This window comes from Pholcus phalangioides, unplaced genomic scaffold (genome assembly GCF_987345545.1).
Source record: "Pholcus phalangioides strain wild (caught in Gottingen) unplaced genomic scaffold, Ppha-v1.0 ptg000007l_1, whole genome shotgun sequence".
In the NCBI taxonomy this organism is placed as follows: Eukaryota; Metazoa; Arthropoda; class Arachnida; order Araneae; family Pholcidae; genus Pholcus; species Pholcus phalangioides.
The window spans coordinates 34,097,976-34,125,638 of record NW_028301600.1 but is presented as its reverse complement, the minus strand read 5'-3'; the positions used below and the strand labels follow the sequence as shown (position 1 = coordinate 34,125,638).

The window sequence follows — 27,663 nt, the reverse complement described above, 5'->3', positions numbered from 1 at the left end:
GTCCCGACACATCGGCCTGTATCAGCACCTGCTTCATTTTTCCACTTTGAAAAAAACAGTACGAAAACAGCTCTGGAAGAAGAAAATCAAAACATTCATCTTGAGAAAACCATTGTTCGTTTAGCAACATCCAATGCCGTGCTCTGGGAGGGAGTTGCCAAAGATATTCACAGTAGGATATCATGGCCCTCAGCACATTAATATTCCAAGGGCCATGCGTTAAGAGGTCCCTGGGTTCACCTCTTCCTTCTTACATTCAGAAATAAACAAGATGGATGTGAAACAACATTCGCTGCTCGTGATTCCTTAATCAATACCCTCCGTTAAAAAGCCCGTCCTGAAATATGCTGTGCAGGAGTATGTTAAAAGCGGTTCTGTTTTTAAAAAAAATTGTTGTGATCCGGACACATCCGATAAAAAACATCAAACAACATTTATACATGGCGCCATCTATTGTAAACATATGTGAGTGTCGTTGTCAAGGGTAGACGCGCATGCGTCCTCATTTCTAGTATAAGAATTTTAAACCCTACTTTTGTTGCGACTTTGTATGCTTATCATCAATGTTCTTTTTCAAACCATTCGAATGTCAATAGTCGATTGAAAAGGCCATTTTTCAAGTATTCCTAAATTAATAAAAATGCATAAATAGGCTGACCATATTTCCTCGAGGGAAATACGGGACATCGGGATTCCAAATACGGGAAAATACGGGACTTCACAATTATCGCCAAAAACGACGCCAAAACCAAACAAAGTTGCCAAATATTGTTGAAATTACGGAAAAATCACAATGGCGGGAAATGATGCATTACTGCAAATTGCAGTGGATTAAAATGTATTCCACGGAAAAAAAAAGTTTACCAAGGCAAATGTGGGAGATTAATATCCCATATATAGTTGTAACTATCATAAAATAATTTGAGTTGAAAAATAATTTCAATCTTCGACTTTAATAAAGAATAAAAATTCAAGTAGGCTTCGTGTGAAATACGGGAAAAACCGGGACACTTTTGCCAAAAAGTCGGGACGGCCAAAAAAAGAGAAAATACCGGGACTGTCCCGGGAAATACGGGATGTATGGTCACCCTATGCATAAAGCAAATACAATTGCAGCAAACTTAAACACAAAAGCATTTTTGTTCAGAGGTTCCAAAATAACGGACACAGATAGGTTGACCAATTCACTAGTATTTTACAAGATAGAATTTTTTTAGTATTATAATATTTTAAAAAATACGACAATAACTATAATATTTTAAAAAAAACGACATCGTCGTTGTCTCAGTGAAAATGCTCTCATTTCGTCAAATTTTTTTTCGAAAAAAACCAACTGTAATAATTCAAAATCGCAAAACTATGCTTATTGGAATCCCACCGCTGCGTATTAGAAAACGCCGCTTATCAGAATCACGAATAATGTTATCATTCTGGTAATGTTATCACTTTCGCCAAGTACGGAACGGACCAATATCATTACATGGAAAAAATTACTTTGTAGTTATAAGGACTTCGATTAATGTTATCAATTTTTTTTCGACGGAAGTTTTTCTTTTTTGCATATTTTAATCTTAGGTTGAACCGGACTCATTTTTACCAAAAAGTTATGGTTATCAATCTGCAAGACTATGTGGGGGGAGGTCAAAAGGCTCCTTTATAGGCAAAAATTTCCGTACTTAATTCACAATGTCCTGATCGGGCCGTAATAGCCGTTATGATCCAGTACGTGTAGCGCTGCCATATAGTGAAGGGGTGTGTAAAAGGCAAAAAAAATCCCTTTCTTCAATTCATCGTCAGTTCCTTTCAACTGACCACGTTCACAGTTCCCTGGCGGGAAGACTTTCACAAGGAAGTTTATGGAACGTATTACACATTATAAAAAGTACCGCAATTCATAATACAAAAATTACACAGTTCCATGTCGGACTAAAGGTCTGTATAAAGGGGTTCTAGCTGGTATCGACTAAAAGGCTATAGCCCCGTGAGACAGCCCTTTTTAATGGCCTTGCGTTTCCACACATGGAGGAAAGAATAACCACCTTCAGTGATCATGTATTCTTTCCTCCATGGTTTCTACACGACCTGTCCGATGGAACGGAACACATGGTCATTGAATTTACAACCGGGATTTTGGTATATAGTTATCAATTGGTTATTGTTATCAGAAACTCCAAATCCCATTGTGTCACATTAAAAGCAGCTGCACTATATTTCAATTCTTAACGTGAATTGTATTCCGATGAGATTTTCCGTTTTTCGAAATATGGTCATAGTTATGATTTCACATATAGGTTTTTTTAATGTGGCAACGCCGGATAAGCTTGGCATGTGTTTCTCTTTTCAATGGATTCTTCTTTAAGGTTCTATAATTTACTATTTTCATGAAGCTACTTGAGTTAATAAAAATTTCTGTGATATATCTACCAATAATGATTGCAGTAATAAAGTATAAAAATCGATATGGTATCGGTTGAGCTAAAATATTATAATTTCAATTTCAAAATTTTCATTTACTTGAATTTCTTGAAAACAGCTCTCTGTTTTATAAAAACATTAGATTGCTTTTGAATTGCTATTGAATATTTAAATTAAAATGAGATTCAGGCAGAATAGAAGCAAAATGTTTAATATTTTATGAAATACTGGCAAGTTTGTTTCATAAAATAGTCCATTAAACATCATGTAAATGAAGTACATTTAAGTTCTGGTTTTAAAAATCCCTCATGATTTGCTATGAATATTCCAATTTTTGCTCTATTTTTCATCAGGAATACAGGAAAGAAACTAATAACAGCAGCCAGTTTGTCTCATTCAAGGGCCAGAACTCCCCATTTCTTCATGTCAAGTGTGGCACACCCCAGGGTTCAGTCCTCTCGCCATTACTATTTCTAATTTATATAAATGATCTGCTGGACTCCATAAACTGTAAACTGTCGTATCAGACTCTTCACAGGTGATTGTGTCATTTACAAAACAGTGTCCAATATATCCAACCAAGAATCTCTCCAACACAACCTTAACATTTTTTCCGAATGGTGCTCAACCTGTGAATTGCCGCAACTCCTCAAAAACAGTTTTTATGAAAGTTACCCGTAAATGAATTCCCCTTGATTTCCCTTACGCGATAAACAATTCTTTGATCTCTGAGGTTTCCCATTATAAATACCTGTGCATTATAATCTCTTCCGATCTCCGCTGGAATCTTCAGATTGATTATATTTTTGATAAATGTCTCCAAAAACGCTTTTTCCTTCATCATAACCTGAAAACTCCATTACCTGTGCTACCAGACATGTATCCTCCCTGCTCTCTCCTATGCCTGGGACCCCCCACCCCATATCCAAACCAACATAGACAAATTAGAATCTATCCAAAGTAAGTCCACTTGCTTCATTTTTAACTGTTGGTCTTCATCTGTCTCCATATCAGAGCTCAAGCGCCAACTCAGTATCTAACCGCTCTCCTCTCTTAGACTTACAGCCCATTTTTCTTCAGATTGTCACAAATTTAGCTTCTTCCCAAGAACTATTATCGACTGGAACAACCTACCACCAAATATTGTAGATTGTACTACGATTTCCAAATTTTCCTTTATCATCAATATCGTCATTTTTGTCATACATAAACTTATGCATCCTCTCGTATAGGCCTCAGTGAAACAATATTGAATAAATAAATAAAAACTAGAAAATTTATATTCAGTGAATCATGTATATGTTTTTAATTAATAATTTCATTTCATATTTATTTATAAACTTACACAACAGGCATATGCCCAATTATAGTGGAGTGAAGGAAAAAGTAAAAAACATAAACAGCACAATAATACTAACACAAATAAATATAATACAAATAATACCATATGTGCATACAAAAAAGTCAAAAAGCACATGAGAACTTCCACACCTCTGGAAGTGGAAAAAAGAATTTTCCAACACGTTAGTTTGGTATGGTGGGACATAGAAGAGATTGCGGTTACGAAGATTGATGCTATTAAAGTGAAAACTGATTTGCAGTATCTATGAAATCCTGATGTCCCCGTACTTTTGTCAGCGGTACTCCCTTCCCCACCAATGAAACTTCATATTTCCATAACAAAGGTTTTTTTAATGTAAGCACTATTCTTTTTTGCTTTGCCTCCTTAAATTTTAAAATGGGTCATTGCCCCCGCCCTACCATTTCTGTCTACTTTTAATACAAGTACAAGGCTACAACAGGCAAAATGCCCAACGAGGTGGCTGCAAAAAAGATTCCCGTAACAAATATGGATGTCATGTATTTCTAAAATACAGTAACCCCCAATTAAAAATTCAATCATGAAAACTAAAAACTATATATACATGATAAAATATAATACAATGCCCAAACACATGAATTGTCGGCGATATGAACATTGATCTATATAGTAACTAATGGAACATCACAATATCTATACATAATGGCGATAAATGGATTTCCCAACAAAGAAAAGTTGCACATGCATGGGTCATGTCTTTTATAGAACAAAACGGAATACTTCACAAAACTTCACAGTATTTAACACTGATATCACTGACCACTACCCAACATTAGAAATTATAACCTTTTTCGATAAACAAGAAGGGAATTTAAATCATGAAAATGATGAAATAATAAAAATAGATTATCAAAAATTGGAACATTTCATACCAAAAATAAATTTCAATTGCGTACGAGAAAATGATTTAGTACAAAATAAATAGACATCTCATGAATATTATAACAATGAATACTAATCTCTGGACTAAATCCACAAAAAAAATACCCCAAGAAAAATAAAAAACAATGGATAACTAAAGAAATACTTGACAGAATAAATCACAACGAAAAATTATACAAAAACATTTTTAAAAAAATCCACACATAATCTTATATGAGAAAGAGTACAAAAGTTATAACAAAAATTTGAAAATTGAAAAAAGGTAAAAGAAATATACTTCCAGGCAAGGTTTAAAGCTTGTGAAAACAATAAAAGATTGCAATGGCAAATTAGAAAAAATGTATTAAATAAAGATTGTAAAACAAAGATTTCATATATATATATATATATACACACCAGTTTTTGAAAATCCAACTCCAATTTCAAGGTACAGCATGGAATTTATTGAAGTGTCCAAGAGCCTTTTGTTCTATACATATACATTATAATTTTGCAAGTTCTCTTTTTGAAAAATAAATTATTGCAACTAAATTTAATCATGAATTTATCACAAGAAATATAAATAATGAGGAAAATGCTGATTTTTGTATATGTATGGAACAAAAGGCCCTTGGACACTTCAATAAATTCCATGCTGTACCTTGAAACTGAAAGTCAATACTGAGATAAATTGTGGCAGAAATGAAAGAAAATAAAACAAGTGGTTTTTATATATGATCGAATTATGCCAAAAATGATGTAAATAATTTCCCACTACCACATAGATGTGTTAAAGGATTTGGTGGATTCTTCAATAACAAATGGAGTACTTTATTCTGAACTAAAAAATTCCCTTGTGCATCCTATTTATAAAACAAGAGATTCCACTGATACAAACAACTATAGACCTATCTCGAGTCTCCCGATTTTTTCAAATATTTTAGAAAAATGTATGAAATACCAACTGATCAATTTCCTAAATCAAAAATTCATAGCAACCAATCAATATGGCTTCCAAAAAAAACAAAAATATGGAAATAGCAATTCTAAAATTAACAGGCTTGATAAATAATGGAATAAATGAAAATATTCAATAATAGTATTTTTGGACCTAAAACGAGCATTTGACTATGTGGATCTAAATATCCTAACAGAGAAACTATATTAAGCCGGTATAAGGGGAAATATCTTGGAATGGTTTAAATCTTACTACTACAATAGATGACAAGCTGTCATAATAGAGAAAAATTAGAGAATTTCAGGAAGTAAAGTTATAGTAAAGTTATAGTGCCGGACTCGTGATGCGAGGATCCGGGTTCGAACCCCACAGTGGTGGTCGGCTGAAGTTGGTTTTCTGTGGTTCCCAACTTCAAGGCGCAAATGCGAGCCGATCTCCCTGTTAAAAAGTCTCGCCACAGAGAGCAACAGTCCTACAACGATAAATCATTCAATCATAACACTTCACTCATAGTTAGAAAATCTGGGGGCAGATGACAGCGCTACACATAACAAGCATTACACAGAAACAAACTTTACGTCAGGTTGCACTACACGTACACGCACATTCCCGCATGTACCGATTCGTTGGGGGGTTCCGCGGGGGGGGTGCATGTGTGGTGTAGCAGTAGTAGGTAGGGGCTCGGGGATCCATGATGTTCTTAAGTCAGCCACCTCGTTGGGCGGTTTGCCTGTTGTGGCGTTGTATTTGTATTTGTATTTGTATAAAAAAAGGAGTCTCACACAGGGGTCGGTTTTGGGGCCGATACTGTTTTTAATTTACATAAATGAAGTAAATCTCAATGGTAACATTATATCTTTTGCAGATGGCGCTGTTTTATATGTTGAGGATACAGAAATAGATAGTCTGATTAGAAAAACAGAAAAAGATTTATCAAAAATAAATCACTGACTAGTTAAACATCAATTAAAAATAAATACACAGAAAGCTCTAAATTTATGTGCACAAAAACAAGAAATATAAATGATAGTACAGAAATCCACTATTAGAATGTGATTGGGAAGAAATAGGTAGTTTTTAATTATGAATACTTAGGAATAGTTACACAAGATAATCTAAAATAGAACATACATAGTGTAAAAATGATTTAAAAAAACTCAGAATGTATTCAGGAGTCTGAAAAGATATTTTCTATGCATGGGTTTACTCAAATATAAATGATTTAATATGTGTCTGGGGAGGAGCGTATTATGAAAACATACACAATTTAGGTAATCTTTATAATAAATTAAGGGAATTAATAAATGTTCCAATAGATAACAAAAAAATTCATTGTCGCATATTCACGCTGAGACAGAACTACATGTACAGAATTTTTTAATTTATCAAAAATGAAGAATGGTTAGTAAAAAATGAAAATAGAACCTCTCGAATAGATATAGAAATATTTATCAAGTGCCTGAGAGTAATAAAACATTTCAAAAAAGTTTTTGTATTACATTTCCCCAAAAATAATGAACTTCGTCTACTCTAATAATCACGCAAATAGTAATAGAAACACAGAATACAATACCTTTAATATGATCAAAAACACAGATATTAATGCAATTATTTGAAATTAATTATTGTCCAATGTGCATGTTAATAACATGTATATAATAAAATACATCTAATATATAAAAACTGTTGCTGAAGAAAAAAAAATCAATAATAAAAATCATATATATAAGCCAGCTGGAAGGACCTTACCCATGTCCCCCACAAGCCCCAAAGCAGAATGTGCCAAAATCTGTGACGGATGTCGCAGAACAGTTAGCGCTACTGCAGAACAATTAGGAAGAATTTTAAGAAAAAGTGCAAAAAAAAACACTATTACATGTTTGGGGATTTTTAAGGCAGAACATTTCCAGTCAGCTGAGGGCTCGTCGCAGAACAGTGCTAAACATTCTGCTTTGGGGCCCACAAGGGTGGGGCTGACAGGACCCGGGACAATTCTCATCATTTTTTATTTTTTCACGCTATAAATTAACTATAAAAGGGCCCGTGAAAAGTGTGATCGTAGGGCCTGCAACAGATCCCAGCCTAGGGGCCCTGTTCCAGGTTGTGAAGGCCATGACCTTACCGTCCTTTGGGGCTACATAATGCATGTAATATATGTGCGTATTTTGTGCCGTTGTCTTTGTGTAATTTATGTTTGTATTTGTATATTACATTTTGCATTTGTATCATGTAATTTGATGTTTGTTTTAATTTTAAAAAAGTATGAATAGCTTCTCCATTTACCCTAACATGTTTATCGTATTTCTTTTTAAACGGGCAAATTGAGTTAGAATTCATGACCCCCGGAGGTTAGCTATTCAATTTATTCACAACCCTATTAGAGAAAAACTCCCTACGACATCACCACCTGGAGTTGTCCCTTACCAATCGAAACTTCTATCCCCCATCAAAGCAGTCGATTGCCTGTGTATTAATAATAATAATTCTTGGTCCATCCTATCCATCCCATTGAAAATTTTAAACACTTTGATCATATTCCCCTGACACTTGCGTTCTTTCAATGTTAACATATTTAAAAAATGAAGTTTCACTTCGTAACTAAAGCCCAGTGTACCAACAAGAGCATGTGTAGCTCTTCTCTGCACCCCCTCAAACAAATCCATATCCGTCTGTAAGTAAGGTCTCCAAACCCTAACGGCATACTCCAGTCCAGGACAAACTAAGCCCTGGAAAAGTGGAAGAATCACTTTAGGCAAACGCAGAGATACCTTTTAAGGATTAAACCGAGCATTCAAAGCACTTTTTTGACCACCGCTGAGCAGCGTTCTGAAAACCTAAGCGCTCGTGAATAAGAATACCCAGATTGATTGTCCTAGTTGCATTTGAAATAATAATACCATTTCAACTCATAAGTGATATGTGGGTTGTTTGAACCATAATGACCATGCACTTGTCAATGCTAAACGTCATGCTCCATTCATTTGCCCATGCTGTAATCCTGTTTAAGTTGGTCTGGAGCAACTTCCTATCGCTTTGATTCCCGACTACCCCCATTAGCTAACAATTCCATCAATACCCTGATCGAGTTTATCGATAAAAAGTGAAAAAAGGATGGGACCAAGTACAGTTCCTTGAGGGACTCCAATTGTGACACCTGTCCAATCAGAGAATTTCCCATTCACCATAACCCGCTGTGACCTATCTCTTAACCGTGATTCTATCCAATTCAGCAAGTTGCCCCCAATCTCGTATAAACATTTGAAGAGTTTACCATGTTGGACCCGATCGAATGCCTTCTGAAATCAAGATAAAAAACATCGATATTTTACTTAGTCAAAAGCAGACGTTCTTTATCAGGGGTCCTGGTATAGACTTGGGGGGAGTCTGTGAGCTTGGATGAGCTTTACTCATTGCATTGGCATATGCTTTGACAGCTGGCATCTAATTGAGAATAAGGACTTATTGGGCTGTTAGGTTATAGTCTGCTATTTCTTTCAAGCGTTCCCCCTGCAGCTGTGTGGCAAGCATATTCTGAGGTGAATCTGATACTACTGAATGCAGACGACAACAATCTATAGCAAACTAATCCAGAAAACTTGATAAGAAGGGCACCTCGTCAGCACTCAGAGTACCAGATTCACCTCTGAAGATGCTCACCACACCTGTGGGTGAAGCATCAGGAAAAAAATAACAGTCCATGACCTAACAGCCCGGTAAGTTCTTATTCTCAATTAACTCATTGTTTGTACATTGCTATATACAGAATGTTATTTTGTAAAAGAGTTCATGGCCTTCATTTTATGGGCACAGGGGGTTCATGGACTTGATCTTACTGGCACAATTTTTCCATGGAACACAAAACATTAAGAACCCTTAGTTAAACCTCTACCACTGAAAGAGAAAAATAAAAGAGAAAGAGTCATCTCTCAATAATTATTTAAAAATTTGAACTGATATAGAAAATGAAAGGGAGTTCGTGAGGTTCCAATCCTTCATAGAAAAACTCCATTTGCCCCCCTTGAAAATCAAATTGCCCTACATTGGGAATCACTGCATCTAATCAATGAGTAAGCACACATAAATATCTTGACAAAATTTGACAATGCTAACTGAAGTTTTAATACACAATTTGAAACCACTCCATCAGGGCAGTGATAACGTGACAGTTATATCAAGGGCTCCCTGTCTTGTGGTATATGTTGAGAACGCTGTGGTGGGGGAGTAGTCATAGTGACTGACTCGCATCACAAGAACCCAGGTTTGAATCCCACCGGCACCACAGTGGTGGTCTGTAGGACCACATATATACTATATTTAGGCCTAGCACACAAAACACATTCAAGTACCAATGCATTAGAAATTCCCCAGAAAAATGCATACAAGTTACATGTATGGTTAAGTAGTAGTAGGTCTATATGGTGATAGCAAAGATCCAGGTTTGACCCTCAGGTGGTCAGCTGAAGTTGGTTTTCTGCAGTTTTCCAACTTTGAGGCGGGAATGAAACCAGTCTCCATTTTAAAAAATTCTTTCTACAGAAAGCAGGCAGACCTTAACATGATACTTGCATAAAGAAGAGAAAATTCAGGTGTATACATAATAGACACACTTCTGATTTAGAATTCAGGTGACCGCATTTCTTTAACAGGAAACACTCATAACTTTGACATCATAAATATCTTAGGCCACGTATGTACATATACAATGCATTCCGGCATGCACCATTTTGTTAGAAATTCCTCAGAGGAATGTTTATACATTGGTGCATACATGATGTAGTAGTAGTATATGTTGATATATTATCAATTAACAACATGGCCTTTTTGCATGCCATTTTTTTTTAATTATTTTCAAAAGGATACCGTTCCTGGCATGAATTAATGATGGAACTGTTATTTAAATGATATTTCACATGATGTCCAAACATTTTTTTTTTTTACTTGATGGAATGGCAGTTGGTGGTCATCCTCTCAGCCCACACATGTAAAACTTTATTTTGGTTGTTCTGGATATTAGGTCTTATTGCATAAATATTTTGTATAAACAGATTGATAATTTATTGACGGGAATAATAAAACAAGAAAAATATTTTTTGCTAAAATATATTTCCCAGATTTACGGATCATAAATATTCAATGTTCTAATAAGAATTGAGAAAAAGGAATAAAATTTTTTATTATTAATATGGTACCACTGTATTCTGGAACTTTTTCTTAAAAAATAATGAGCATAGGTAATACCTGTTCATGTTGTGTAGCGATACTGTCTATAACGATAAACCTGCCTATAGCAATATTTTCTTTGGTCCCGGTGGAATTCCTATTTAATAGGAAATGGGGCAAATACATGGGCGGAAATACGAGGAGGGCATGCCCCCCCAGCGTCAAAGGTGGAGTCGACTGATCTAATGTATATATGAATTGGCATCATCATTGTGCCCCCCCCCCCAGACTTCCAAGTCTATCTCCGCCTATGGACTAATACTCACACTGTTTACAATGATAACCTGTCTATAACAATATTTTTATAGGTGCTTACAGTATCATAATAGACAGGTTTTGCTGTATAGTGATAAATCTTGTATAACAATGCATTTCTCTGGTCACTTGAGTATCATTGCATAGGAATTTTACTGTAATATATTTATTGCAATTGTTTCACATTGTCTATAGTATTACATTGTATAAATTGTATTCCTCTTCTTTTTAGTGATGGCATTCCGTGTACTTGTAAAGCATACCAATTCTTGGTTGAAACATCCTTGTTTGCACAGTATGATTCCTGGTTGTATCTGGAAAAATTGTTACTCTTTATATTTTGACCCGTCTACTTTTCTTCTTGTTCCTAGCAGAGGTGTTAGAAATTTTAGCCATAAAAAATTCAAACCAGCTTTAGTACATCATTTGTATGTAGGTGTTTTATCTGTAGTCATGATTAGTTCTCTTATTGATTGGGAATGGTGAGTATAATCTTCATTTTTTCTTGTTCTTGTGAATATGGAATGAATTTATTTCATTCCATCTTTACTCTTGTGCTAGGAAAGATTTCAGGCAAAATTAACATCAGTAGCAGCCGTATTCAACACAGTTTAAACTACAATGGCAGGTTAAAGGATTAGCGATCAACACAGATTGGTTAAAATCCTCAATTTAACCAATCCGTTTCAATCTTCAATACTTTCACCTGCGATTGCAGTTTACACTGTGTTGGTGAATACGGCCGTAATTCACGTTACCTTTCAGAAATATTGGCTATAAAATATATATTTAGTGTTGTGTTTGAAGTATATCAGAGTTTTAACATATAGGCATACATCATTATAACAATTATAATTATTTACTGTAATGCAGTGATTCTCAACCTTTTCAAGTCTGCAATCTAAGAAATTAAAATTAAAGCAATAAGTAATACACAATTAATTGTTTATTACTTATAAAGTAATAAACAATTAATACGCTTTCTGCTGGAAATGTGGAACAATACGAGTTCTTCAGTATGAGGTGTGACCTACTGAGACACTGATGCACATTTGGCATCTGTTTTGCATACTGTCCACAAATTATGCAGAAGAGCTTGGGGGATTTTGTCCCGCTCATCCTTCAAGGCGATTTTGAGTTCTTGTATGGTTCAAGGAGCGTTATCAGGAGTCGATCCAGCTAAAATTTGGGTCAGTTTTCTGGGCCCTTCACAAACTTCCAGTTGTGAAAAATGGACCCTTTACAAAATAAAAACCAATTAAACCATAAATTTGGCATTTCATTTCTTTTGTGATAGATTAATTAGACTTTTTTCCATTCCCACAAAATTACTTATTTTGAACTGGATGTCTCGGTTTAGTTAGTCTTTGTTTAGCATAAAATTACTTTGGTGCATGCTAATGAATAAATTAGGAAATATTCCCTTCGTTCTTTGCTTTAATGAAGGGGTGCACAATCTTTTCAATCTACAAGCCAAATGTACTTGCAGGCTACAAACTGGTGTTAATTTTTTTACGAACACGTTTCACAGCCCAAATGTTATGAACCCACATTCCAGCCAAGTTCATTTTGTTATACAGGAAAATGCTAGAAAAACTTCAAAGATTAGTCATTTATCTGATAAAATTACAACAGTTATTTCACTAATTATGTAAAGAAAGGTTCATCTTGAAGTTCCATCAAAATGCGTTTTCAAAAACGGGTAGAAGTGGTTTGTACTTTACCTGCTAATCAAAATTTCATTGCTTATTTGGTCACTATTTAAAATATTTCAGTCATGATTTTCACTAGTTTTGAAGCCAGGATCTGTGGTAAGCCCTGGGTGTGTCTTTTCCGTACACAATTCAATACATCCTTTCTGCTGCTGTAACTGATTTTTTACATCATACCACAGCGATATTTCTGCCTTCTCCTGTGGTCTCACAATTTTGCTCTTTTCTCACTTGCAACAGTGGCAGTGTACATAATGATGCTTTCACAAAATGTGTCGCCAAACTCCCAGAGTTGGACAGCCAAATTTGCCTAATATCTCCTATGTGACATTGCTGATTTTTAATGACTTTTGAAATTAGGAATATTTGATCTGGATACCCTGTATTTTTAAATATAATCTAAACTTTTATCTATCATTATTATTAGATCAAATTACAAATTTCCTTGGGGGAAGCTTAGGTTACTTGAGCCTTCCTATTTTGCGGTAGGGTAAGCTCCTCTTCTAGTAATTCAGGGATTATACAATACTACACATGTTCTCCCCCCCCCCCCAACATATATCTTTGAATCTTGCATATTCTGGTAACCTTACTCTCTTCCCTCCTCTCAGTCAATTTTTTCTTTATATTGGAGCCTCTGCATAGACAAGAGTCACTAAGTCCCAGAATATGAAGGAGAAGAAACATTTTGGACTTTTTTAGGGAAAAAAATAATTTGCTCTACAAATAAACGTGGCTAGTACTTGAATTGTTTTTCATTCATCACTGTGATACATATATTATTACTCCTTGTATCATATTTTTTTAATTATTAAAATACAATTCAATGTTTATTTATATCATTTTGTTTCAGGGTTATCAAAATGGAACCACTCAAAAAATTAAAAAGCTTGTTTAAAAAAGTAGATGCAGCTTCAGCTCTTGAAGATGATAGCAAAAAATCCAGTGCAAAAAATAATGAAGAACCTTCTGTTGAGTCAGCACCCTCTACCAATGTTCCATCAAAAAGTAAAAAAAAAGGAGACCGTCCTGGTTTTCGTGATAGAAAGGTAATGCATGTAAATATGTATCATTATATCCACATAATTGTTTAATGGGGTTTTTATGATTGTTTTCACTCCTCCAGCACCCGTTTATTTTTCTGTAAAAAAATCTCAAAATTTTTATTCATTATTTAGATTTTAAATATGTATTCAAGAGATAAGCAAAAAAATTTAATGTTTCTGGTTCATTATGAGACAAACATGATTATAGTAACACCCTAACTTACGCTACAATGAGTTATGCGAATTCATAGCTACATGATTTTCTGTGAAAATACACATTCCTCAAATTCATAAATCACAGAATTATTACAGAGATGATAGGAATAAGGAAGTGATAATCAAGTAAGAATTGTTTGGGCAATCAGATTTTTTTTAAATGCAACTACGGTATAAGCTGCCAAGCTCTTAAAGATGAAAAGTTTGCCAGAAATAAATCCCAGAGCCTGTATAGCATTTGTCATTTTTGTAGACTGGTCACAATGTTATACCTGAAGCGCAAGTGCAACATTGTTGCCACTCTTAAAAATTGTTTTAAGCTCATTATTGACGTGCCCGAGTGGTGCAGTGGTAAGATGCTTGTCTTCCACTATGAAGGTTACCATCAAGGTCTACGAGTTCGAATCCAGGCAAAGAACATCAGAAATAAGTTCTTTACCTACTGAGCCTAGGACAACCACAGATACTGATGGCACTTTCATCTCCCACCCAATTCCACTTTTCCGAAATTTTCGTACAGCAATATATGACCGGAGTTGGTGTGAGGTAAAGTAGCTCATTATTGACAATGTCAGATCTGAAACTCTAAAATTAATTTCAACCCGTGGGTGAAAGATGTTTTATTGCCTCCAATCACAGTTTATTTCTTTCTATGAACCTTGCCATTAAAATTGTACTATATAGACAGACTTTTTGTAGTCTAGTTCTTTTTATGGACCAAATTGCAGTCTCAATATTGCTCTCCAAATTGCAGTTAATTTCTATGTTCCCTGATTCTATAGGGTCAATGTGAAAGAATTTAAGTAATTAATAATTACATAATTAATTATAATTAAATTGTGAAAGGCAACTTATGATTTTCCACTCACATTGTGACACAGATATTCATACTCAAAATGTATCACAGAAATGCATACAAGATACAAAAATCATACAATGCAGAAGTGTTAGCAGATAAGAACAATAATAATAAAAATCTCAATACTTGTATAAGGAAAAAAAATTCTGTAAATAATTACAATATATATACAGTGTATATAAGCACAAATAAATTTTAAAATATATAAAACAGCAAAATAGATTAATGCTGAAAACAAACTTAAGAGTTGAATAAAATTGTCACATTATGCCAGTGCTTTAGTCAGCTGAAATATACAGTGTTATACATAAACATGATCATATTTGTTAAAATTTTAAATTGAAATAGCATTTAGCTGAAAATTAAATTGACAAAGAAATTTACTTTAAAGTTTTGGATTCAAAATTTTATGTCGTCTTTGTTAATTTTTGTTTCAACTACATGCTATTTCAAATCTAAAATTTTAACAAATATGATAATACAAATACAACAGGCAAAATGCCCAATTAGGTGGCTGAGAAAAAGATGCCCATAACAACAATATGGATGTCATATATTTCTACTCTTGTATAATATATATACAACAATTATCAGAACGGATACCTCGTCAGGAAAGACAACATGTCACAAAAAATATGTAGGGGACAAGACCAAGTCTGATGGTAAGTTATACACTACCTGCTCAACATAAGGAGCAGTACTTCAGGCAGTTTTTTCTTGCAAAAGGGATGTGTATACACAATGAATGGCTTCTGGTGTGAGAGTTAGTTCTATTATCTCTGAAAAACATGAAGTACAGTCGAACTTGGTTAGTTTGAAGAACAAAGTCACTGGAAAAAAAATTTGAATTATCCAAAAATTTAATTATTTAATTAATCTATTCCAGATCTGTAAAATTACTACAAATTGCAACTTAATCATCAACATTCACATAGGATAATAATCATCAATTATTACAATTTTATCATTTAGTTATAAAAAAATTTCACAAATTTTAATAATTTATAATTGATGTGTCAGGGGAAACATGGTTTCAATCCATAAAACCAAATTTTTTAGGAGACGGAAAAGAAAGTTTTCCTTTAGAAATTTGGTATCTCTTTCTGCGTATGTCACACATTCCTTTTCTACTGCACATGTGGTGGACTCTGGTCGTTTTTCTATCTGCACACTGACTAAAATCATTGCTCCCTCCCATGCTGTATCTTTCTTCCTTTATTACAGCGGAGTGAAAGCATTTTTGCTTCTGGTGTTTTACATGGTCGAAAGAGAAAATTCTGAGCTAGAAAAACCACAAAAATATTAGTTTTTAATTTTTTTTGGACTGAAACCATTTTTCCCCGACCCTTCAGTTATAATGATTGATCTTAGCTGCTATATTATTCCTCTCTTTTGGAATCAGCATCACTGCAGAATTTCTTAACCATGTCTAAAGCCTGATTTACAGAAACAGTTCATGATCATCCATTATGAAACAGTTTCCCAAATTTTGCTTATCACTCTTATGCTATCAAGGAAATATACTTTCATTAACGTATTACATTCTGAACTTTCCATACTTTAAATGACGATAAAAATAGGTTAAAGAAAATATAATCGGTATTAAGTGGTACACATTTTTGATGCACTCTAGCTGAACAATGTTAAAATGGGTATTAATTATCAAAAAAAAAGTGAAGGGAAAAACAGAATTTTTAAGCTTTTATTTGTCTTTAAAAATTTGTTTAACAAATTGATTGAAGAAAGCATAAAATCTGACTTGTAGAATTTTTCGAAACTAAATTTTCTCATACAAAAATCATGATTTTTTTCCCCTCCAAATAATTGAATTATCCAAAAAATTAAAAAAAAAATGTGAATTGAAAAAATTTTAACATCAGAAGTAGATAAAAAAAAAACAAGTGGGGGGGGAGAGAGAGAGAGAGTTTGTAAAAGTTTGAATTAACCAAGTTTCACTGTATATGTGGGACCATGAATTATTTTGTACAAGGTGCATAAGTCGATAACTAGCGGGCACCATTCCATAGAGTGTTCGCCCAAAATCTGCAGACATTCATTACATGAATGATCATATAAGTAAGGCAAGTACTAGGTGAAGAATGCTGGTTTAAACCTTTTTTTCTTATGAAGATAAATATCTAGAAGAAAAACATGGAAAGCATTTTAAAGAATCATTAATTATACAGTTTATTCTTATCTAGTTTGTTTACTCTTATCTAATGATGGTTTTGACTCTTCTTTCTTGATACATTTTTTTTTTTGACAGAGTATGCAATCAAATGCTAACATGAAATGGTCAATTCGACCCTAATATAAATAATGCTAGAGTAAACAAAGCTTATGCAACATTCAGGTGGGGTCTTCATTTCCAGAAACATACAACACACTTTCAAAATCTGATTTGATAGAAAAACTACAACTGTTATTAAACACTAATAAAAAATTGTTTAAAAAAACACAAGTAGAAAGATTAAAAAAAAAAAAATTTCACTGTGACGTATTTCTTTAAGCAGGTTCTTTAACAAATTCCAGTTGTCCCTTCAAATGAAAGCTTGAAGAGATAATGAATGCATGAATTAAACAAAGTTAAGGATTTTGATCCCCCCAGACATACTTTTAGCTAAGGTTACTATAAAAGGGGGGAATATCAATAGGAATTCACAGCTTCTGGGAACTCTGCCAATCTTCTTGTGTCCAATGGATGGAAACTAAGCAATGATCCACAATTATGCAATGAATCTTGTTTTGTTTTAATAGTTAGCAATAGAAAAAATCAGACAAACATTTCATCAATATGTTGAGTTCAAATTTTAAAATTTTTGTAGAAAAATGTCATAAAAGTGAAAGCAAAAATTCAGAAAAATGTGCCATGTCCAAGTTCATTGCATTTCATTGATATTCAAAGCAAGATTCATTAACATTATGATCTCTATGAGAGTCATCCTGAACTGGTACTTATTGATATTATATCTGAAGTGTTGCAACTACCGCGGTCAATGTAACTGAGTTCAACTATAATTGTGCGCAAGTTTCATGAAAAAAAAAAAAATTTCAAGTAGCTCTTTCCCAGAGGCCACTTAACTACAGCCTGTAAGAATCAAGGACTCCAGTGCTGTGTAATACTGAAATAGACTCTCATGAATAAAGGTAATTCTCCCTCTGAGAAAACAAGCAATCCACGAAGTTATTTAGGATCCTTAAAACTTTCAAGTTTCCTAAGCATGTATTGAACTTGCATTGTTTCGGCCTGGGAGGAGATTTTCAAGAGTCTTTTTTTTTTTTAAACCATTGTTATTTTATAAGGTTAGCCTGTATCAAAGACATTTTAATATTTCTCCCGTAGAGAGTCTGACATTTTGGTGAGAGCTAATAATTTGTGCATGAAGCTTTAATTTATGCTGTAATTTGCATCTTTTTTAGATGAATTGAATGAAACATTTTCATCATATTCTGTGGAATTGGCAGTTTTTCAAAGTTTATGGATTCTCAAAATATTGGATAAAAAGTTAAAATACAAGGCTGTTGTGTGTGTGTAGATAATGTATCCTGCGTAGATCTTATGTCAAATTCAAGTTTAAAAAAGCTGTGTTGCTCAGAATGATTGTATATTGTGTGTGTAGCTATTAAAACATTTCCTCTTTCGGCTATTAGAACAATAGCATTGTTTGGGTAAACAAAAAAAATTGTATCAACTTGGCACTGTCTAAACTTCATGTTGTGTAGGACACAATATATACCGCGGCCATGTTTATTACACACATCTCTAACCTCTCACACACATTTTTGTGTCTTCTTTTCTTGTTAATTTACTTTCTTTTCTACTTTATTCATCCATTTCTGTCAAATTTTTAAATTTTCTTGATATACATAGCTCTAGACTGTTTTAACAGAATTCTGTCCACAGAGCTTCTCGAAATTTGATTGTGTAAATCCTTCAAAAAGTGTCTGTTCTGTGTTGAGGCCATGTGATGTGTGTGTAGGGTTTCTTTTTCATAGAATATGTCTTCATAGCATCAGTAACAAATAAAATTACAAAAACATGTTTTCTTGATGTATAAGCACCTCATTCTGCTCATCACATGGTTTCATAGCCTTCAGCCCTATCTCTGTGCACTCTTTACTCTTTAGAATGAGTTGTTATTTTCATATTATGTTTATTAGTTTTAAAATTATATGGTTTTGGCTGAGACAAATTTAGTGGCATCATCAATTCCACTCTTTGTAACCATAAACAGATACTGACTCCTCAAATAAGGGGGATCACCGAGGGTGTACATAGTTCACCGGGGGCGGGGGGCAATATCTAGCTCTGCTCTCTTGCCTATGCCAATAATACAACTTTTTCACTGAACGAGGGGGGGGCTATCGTCCCACCTCGCAATATCCCTGTATCTGCGTATAATTTAATAAATAGGCAGCTAATTTAATAAATAGCTTTTAATTATTCAAGATACAGGAATACCCCGAGTTACACGAATTCAGAATCACAGGATTATTGAAGATATTGTAGGGATTTATAAGTGATAATCAAGCAAATATTTAGTCAATCGAATTACCATGTTTGTGATGAATCTATGCTGATTTTTGAAAAGCTACAGTATAAACTATAGAAGTTCTTGAAGATGAAAACTTTCCCATGATTTTGAATCCCAAGGCTTGTATGGCATTTACCATTTTTGTAAACTGTCACGTTTCATTGCTGGGAATTTAATATTATTGCCAGTCCGTAAAAAAACCATTTGATGTTATGCTCATCAATTACAATTCAACTACTATTTTCAACCCATATATAAAAGTTTTTCTTGCCTCCAAACACAAACAGCATTTTTTTCTCTATGGACCAAAATGCTCTCAAAATATTCAAAGCATATTACAATGAACCTACCATGTCCCCTGCTCTGTCCTCAGATGTATTACACAGCATTCATTGGCTGCAGAAATAGTTGGAGATTTGCTTCTCTCTCTGTGCAAACAAAAAAGTATTTCCTTTTTTTAATTTTATTTTATGAAAAATAATTCAGTTAAACTCTGACTTGAAAAATGTCAAATAAAATTGAAATAAAAGGGTGGAATACAGTACAAGCAAGCCTGTTAGAGAATAGAGATATAATGAAAAAAGAAAATGTTTGTAAGCCATCTTAAGAATTTAAATTTTTCAGAATTTAATGTAAATTATCAGAGGATGGTTCAACAGGCCACTGCGCTCATCATTTGTATACAATAGGAGCAGTTTAAAGGTTAAGTACCAGGTTACAGTCACAAGGCAAATTAAATTTTATAAAGCCACGGAAGAGTATCATAGCAAGTAGCACTATTGCAAAAAGACAGATGTCCTTTCTCAAATTTTGGTTCTAATTAACTAATATTTATTATATGTGTGTATTCATATGGGAAAACTGTGCTTTGACTGACGCTGTTGTTGTTGCTCTCACCTATCGCATAACTTCAGGGTATTTGCTGTATCACTAAAAATAAAGTTAGTTCTTAAGAAGACAAATTTCAGCACTATCACTTTTAATATTGTGTGACTTTGGGTTTCATAAATTAGGGTAACTTAATTCTATGCACCAAAGGAGGAATTTTTGGGTCAAATTGCCCTCTCGTATCACTAATCATGTTGTTGCATGGACTTCGATGTTGTTACATTTTTTCAGTCTTGTTCTCTTTGAATCAGTTAGTAGGCCTACTTTTCTGATATGCTTATTAGTTTTCAGATGATAGTGTTGTTTTGTACATGATACTTTTTGTTCCCTAAATAGTTGCTTATGTTTGTCATCAACACAAAACATAAGATGTATTCTAAGATAAAAATATAAACTGTAACTTATCTCATGCAAGTAGTAATAAAAAAGTTTGTGTTAGACAGTTTGGGAATTTTTTAAAACATTATGAGACAAAAAAACAAGGTGCTCCTTTTATATGGTGAAATGTTATCCCGAGAATTCAACAAAGACCAATTATAACAAATAATGTTACATTCTTCCACTTTATCTGTTTCTTTTTTATGTAAATTCATGGGTTTTGTGTGTCCTTTTATTTACAGGGTATGGGGAATCAGAAATATTGAGCAAAATGATAAGCTTGAACAAACAATTGTTTGTGATCACTATTTTTCAAGTTAATATAAGTATTCTGATCTTTTTGCTGACCTTTTCAAAGGTGCTTATGTTTCACATTATTTCTTTCTTACTTTATAATGATTGTATATTCTTTGAAGGGAACTTTTGGTGACATCACTTTAGTTAACATGAGTTTTATGAAAAAATTCTCTCTTAAATCAAGTAAATTTATCTATTAAATTATTTAACTCCTTTTCTAATAAAATGAGTTACCCATTCTGGTTAATCTGACAGATTATTTCTTTCGGATTTCAGATAATTGAATATGAAAATAGAATTCGTGCTTATTCAACTCCTGATAAAGTTTTTCGATATTTTGCAACTTTGAGGGTATATAATGAGCATGGTGACTCAGAAATATTCATGACACCAGAAGATTTTTTACGATCTCTGACACCAGGAGTGAAACAACCAGAAGGTGAAAATTTTTCCAAGTTTTTATCAAACAAAAAGGGTTATTTGCTTAACATCACACAAATCACCAAAATATATTCAACTAAAATGACAATATCCAAAAGATATTTTGCTAGATAATTACAGCATTTTATACAGTGTGGAAGCTTTTAGTTTCCTGATATTGATTACAATTTAAAAAAGGTTCTTCACAAAAGAAATAAGAATTATATAGAATAGTTTGATTGCATTAATGTCGAACCATTTTTCAGGGAAAGACTACAGGACTACAACTACACCTTCATTTCATTAGTTGACTACCTGTCTAAGGCTCTCCTCACACAGGGATACTGAAGTCATGTAGATACCCCCAAAGCAGAATATGCCAAAATCTGTGACCTACGTCGCAGAACAATCTGGAAGAATTTAAAGAAAAATGTAGAAAACACTATATGGTGGGAATTTTTACTGCAGACCATTACCAGTCAGCAGAGGATTCGTTGCCGAATAATGCAAAACATTCTGCTTTGGGGGTAGATAACAGAAGACTTTGTATCTTAGCAACCCAATATATGTATTTCTATGGTGCCACTTAGACAAGGATATTAGAGTATTGGCAACTAGAATACATTATCACAGTTGACTGACCACTTCACTTGCTTGTCTTCTCGCTACTCCAGTATTCCGATTGTGAAATATTTCTTTTCATTGACCAGAAATTTCTTGTGCCATAAGTGGTCAACTTACACAGGTTTCACTGTGCTATTCTTAATGATTTTTTTTCTATTGCAAACAAGTGATTCGCACATGCACAACCCATGGCTCTTGTGCCATGAAATACTATGAATACTTTGAAATACTATGATTCTGATACAATTGAACGACCAACATTAGTTGACCCAAAATTGCAAAAAAGAACCACGTCTACACGAGTTCCGGAACTATATGAAGTTCCTTCATTAGTAGCAGAAACAGTGAAAAGATTGTAAAATACTCCTTATAGCAGGAGTTACTCGCTGCTGTAGACAAAAGAGTCTAATTCAAAATGAACCGGCAGCAAGAGCAGAGGAGGAGGACAGAAAAAAGAAAAATGGCAAAGCCAATCACAAATGAGAATGTGATAGTGATGAAGAAGAAGAATTATTGTAGAAGCTGTTGCCAGATTTTTGAGAAGGGTGTTGTGCTAGTTAGGTTGTTGACTAATCTGGTTTGAGTTTTTGTTGATGTGGAATGATTCGAAAAAGTCCAAGTCAAACGGTGAGGGGCATTTTTGAATGATTTTGGCAGAAAAGTCAAATTTATGGTCAAAGAACCAGCAGTGTTGGGCTATGGATGAGCGGTTAGTTCATCCGTATCCCCGCTTGGTTGGTTACGTATCTTCTATGCTCATTTAAACTGTATTTTAGGCCACGTTTAGTTTGACCTATATATGATAATCCACATTGCCTGGAAATGCTGTAGATTCCCCAGTTGTTGAGTGGGTCAATGGGATCTTTTAGTTTAGAGAAGCTAAGTTTATTGACAGGGATTTCGAAAACCACAGAAAATTGTATTTTCGAAGGATTTTAATGATGTGTTGGCTGGTTTTTTGGGAAGAAAGGCAAAATTATCGAGTTTTTGTGTTCAGGTTTAGGCTTGGTTGCGGAAGTGTTTTTAATAAGTTTGCTGTGTAGATTATCAATGAGAGAGCTGCAGTAGCCACGATCGACTGCTATTGCTCTTAGAATATTCAGTTCAGCTACAAGTAGCGTCGGTGAGGAGCAGATATTAATGGCTCGCTTCACGTATGTGTAGAACAAGGCATACTTTTGTGCCGGAGGATGCGCAGAGAGGTTGTGGGGAGGTAGAGAAACAGCAAACGGTTTGCAAAAGACAGTGGTAGAGAAAGTTTGTGGCGAGTGGCCAATACATCCAGGAATGTAATTTGGTTATTGTTTTTTTCCTCTATAGTGAATTGAATACAGGGGCCAATGGAATTGAGGGTATTTAGAATATGGTCGATGTTACTGTTACGATTGAGAAGAACAAAGCAATCATCAACATATCTGACGTAAAAAGGAAAACGAATTTCACTGAAGAGTTTTGTTTCAAAATACTGCATGTAGATGTCACAAAGTACAGGAACGAGAGGGTTTCCCATGGCAAGGCCTTCAGTCATGCAATAGAATTGTTTGTTGAAAGACAATGTATTTTGGTTGAGACAGACCCAAGTAAGGTCTAACAGTTCAGAGATTTCAAATTGGGAAAAATGGAATTTGGTTAGTCTAGTCTCCAGACTTCGAAGAGCGCCTTCTACAGGGACATTCGTGAAAAGAGATTTCACAACAAAAGAGGCCATTTTTGTGTTGAAGGTATGGAGTTTCTGCGTAAATTCGACTGAATTTTTCGTAGTGTGTGTTATTGCAAGAGAGTGGGGAAAATATTGAGATGAGGTGTTTTGCAAGCTTGTACGAGGCAGTGCCGATATTTGAGACTATGGGTCGTGTGGAATGTCTGGTTTGTGGACTTTGGGCAGTGTGTAAAACCTGGCACAAAATGCCAGGTTTACCTTCAACACAAAACCTTCCATACCTTCAACACAAAACCTTCCATACCTTCAACACAAAACCTTCCATACCTTCAACACAAAACCTTCCATACCTTCAACACAAAACCTTCCATACCTTCAACACAAAACCTTCCATACCTTCAACACAAAACCTTCCATACCTTCAACACAAAACCTTCCATACCTTCAACACAAAACCTTCCATACCTTCAACACAAAACCTTCCATACCTTCAACACAAAACCTTCCATACCTTCAACACAAAAGTGGCCCCTTTCACCACTCTCTTGCAATAACACACACTACGAAAAATTCAGTAGAATTTGTACAGAAACTAAAAGGTAGTCCTCTAAAATTTTGCCACATGTCACTCAAGGAATCTCGAAATGTGCCACGGATCGTTTAAGTGTTCTGGAACTGTGTTGCAGGTTATTTAAGTGGCCTTTGAATGTGCTACGGCCTACTTTAGTGATCTGAAAATGTGCCACCGGCCACTTGAATACTCTGTAATTGTGGCATGGGTCATTTAAACAATCTGTAAATGTGCCGCTTAGTTCATTTTCACAAAATTGGGTTTGAGGGGGCAAGCCATATCACATAACCTTCATGGCCACATTTGGTCCGTGGGTCAAGGGCTTACCAAATATTGCTTAAAGGCTGGGTCGCAATTGATTTCTTACCTTTCAAATAACATTGAAATTAACATAAATTGATTATAATAACATATAATGGTATTTTCTTTCGAAATTTTAATTTTTTTAAGGAATATTTTTTACATTAAAATATTTTTTTTCCGTCTGGGGGATTCAAGCCCCCCCCCCCCATGCTCCCCTAACGCGTACATTTCTGATCCCCAATAATATGCGTTGGGAGGTAGGGGCAGTGCTGACGAAATGTTGCTGACAAGGGGGGGAGGGGGGTCAGAGTTTCACTGACAAAGGGGAAGGGGGTCAAAAATGTCTAAAAATTTGCTTACGTAATACTTGAACGGCCCCACTTATTAAAAACACTTCCGCAACCAAGCCAAAACCTGAATACAAAGACTAGATCATTTTGCCTTTCTTCCCAAAAACCAGCCAACGCATTGCTAAAATCCTTCGAAAATACAATTTTTCTGTGGTTTTCAAACCCCCTGTCAATAAACTTAGCTTCTCTAAACTAAAAGATCCCATTGACCCACTCAACAACTGGGGCATCTACAGCATTTCATGCCAATGCGGATTATCATATATAGGTCAAACTAAACGTGGCCTAAAATACGGTTTAAATGAACATAGAAGATATGTAACTAACCGCTCATCTATAGCCCAACACTGCTGGTCGTTTGACCATAAATTTGACTTCTCTTCTGCCAAAATCATTCAAAAATGCCCCTCACCGTCTGACTTGACTTCTTCGAATAATTCCACATCAACAAAATCTCAAACCAGTTAGTCAACGACCTAACTAGCACAACACCCTTCTCAAAAATCTGACAACAGTTTCTACAATAATTATTCTTCTCCATCACTATCACGTTCTCGATTGCGATTGGCTTTGCCATTTTTCTTTTTTCTGTCCTCCTCCTCTGCTCTTGCTGCCGGTTCATTTTGAATTAGACTCTTTTGTCTACAGCAGCGAGTAACTCCTGCTATAAGGAGTATTTTACAATCTTTTCACCATTTCTGTTACTGATGAAGGAACTTCATATAGTTTCGAAAAGCGTATAGCCGTGGTTCCTTTTTGCAATTTTGGGTCAACTAATGTCGGTCGTTCAATTGTATTATCTAACCCAAAAGGTAATTCATTTCTACTATGATTCTGATTTCAAGCATCTTTAAAAAAAAAAATTCGAAATCTCCATTATGCTCTTCCAAAATAAATTTTCAATTCTAAATCATTCCATTGTAGCATAAGACCAATTACCAAATCACTTAACCTTTCTAAAAAGGGTTGATAACACCTAATTTATTCTTATAGTCAAGTGGTATTTGATTAAAGAGCATAAGAACAATGTAGCATGTTAAATTTGGTTCTGGACTGTAGATATTGATCCTATTAACTTCAATCAAGAATACACCATAAATAAATGACCTGAGAAAGGAAAAAAATTCCACAAAAATATTGCATATTCCTATATGGTGTACAGGTATCCCTCTCTTTACATGGTTTTGCTATAACACGATGTTTAAAGTTTATTTTATGAATTCCAACCTGCAAAATTTGGCTTGGAGTTGAACTTTAATCCTGGAAATGGACTTGCAAATTGAAGATATATATATAACATATTTAAATCCTTTGATGACAAAATGTGTTGGATTTGATGATGTAGCTGAGACAAATATGTGAGGAATTCTTAGATACAAGTCACCAAATCTCACTGATGAACAACATTTAGTAACACATTGACAATGCCATGAGAAAATTAATTGAAAAAAGAGGTTGGGATGAAACTAGAAATTTCATATTTGTGAGAATTATGGCTGAGAATTATCTATGGCGTTGTGCTACTTAAGTTTTTATAAGGAGATGAGAAATGCTGTTTGTCAGTCAAATCTCGACTGTTTCATTAAAAAGAGTTATCAGCTTATCATACCAGGCTCTTCAGGAAACAAAACATCCACACTCACTAGAATCAATCGGGCGTACTGAAGACAAAAATAATTTTATTCATTCATATTGCCTAAATTCACATGATTTATTCATAAGTTTGAATAATTAATTCATTAAAAAAAGGTTCCTTTGCTGTTGGGTTCATTTTTTCTTCTAATCCTTCTGAAGAAAACCAACATCTTTCTCATGTTAAATTCAACTCACTTTGCATGATTTCATCTTACACGACTATTTGGTAGACTACTAAAGCGAGGGACACCTGTACATAGTTTCTTTTTAAAGGAAATCAGACATTTTTTTCCACTTTTTTATTGTACTTTTATTTAATATTCCCTCTAAGCTATGCACATGCATAGCTGCTTCGATTGCAGCTTGATTGTCCCGGGGCCCATGATGCTCTTAAGATGGCCCTGCCTACAGCATTATGTGCATTCGTCCAATCGTTCTTTTTTTTTTCTAATTCTTCATACTCATTGGAAAGTTGTTTGCAGTAATTCTGCTTCCGAACTGTTGCATTCATATTTTCCCTGTAGTGTAACATCAAGTACATTGATAGATATTCTTAACTAAATAGTAACAATAACTTTAGTAGTCAACTATAATAATCAATTACAACTCTTTTGATAGCTGAATAATTTTAAGTCACGATACAGATTTACTCCGCTTATGACTTTCAAAGGTGAAGAGAGTAAATAAGTGTGAGGTCAAGTCAAAGAGAAAACAAAACCATCTCTTCTCATCCGAAAGGGACCTTTAAGGTAGGAAGACTAAATGCAAGTGTTCCTTCAATGGAATAAGACATTCAGTTGATTTAGGTAAATTCCAGATCAGAAAAAAATGGTTTTAAAAAAAGGGGAGAGCTTCATAGAGATGGCATGATTATCTGATGATTTTAAAATTTTCAAAAAAAATGATGTGTTGTGCTAATTAATATAATTTTTTATGGAATAAATTTCTATACTTCCAGGGGTGGGAACTCTGCACCAATTGCGCTGCACTGCGCCAAAATTAACATCTTACGCCATCCTGCTCCAATAGTGCATTTTCGTATTTTTCTGTGCCAAATAGCCAAAATAGCGAATTTGGCT

At 34.4% G+C, this 27,663-nt stretch overlaps 1 protein-coding gene across 1 annotated transcript in view; it reads left to right on the top strand.

The window, feature by feature from the left end:
- The first annotated feature begins 2,284 nt into the window (after positions 1 to 2,284).
- MICU1 (Mitochondrial calcium uptake 1) overlaps positions 2,285 to 27,663 on the top strand; it is an 83,151-nt gene continuing 57,772 nt past the window's right edge. Inside the window, exons 1-4 of the mRNA XM_089233087.1 lie at positions 2,285 to 2,360; positions 11,323 to 11,572; positions 13,656 to 13,851; positions 21,298 to 21,460. Coding sequence (XP_089089213.1) covers positions 11,325 to 11,572; positions 13,656 to 13,851; positions 21,298 to 21,460 — 607 coding nt within the window. The 5' untranslated portion in view covers positions 2,285 to 2,360; positions 11,323 to 11,324. The remainder of the gene's footprint in view (positions 2,361 to 11,322; positions 11,573 to 13,655; positions 13,852 to 21,297; positions 21,461 to 27,663) is intronic.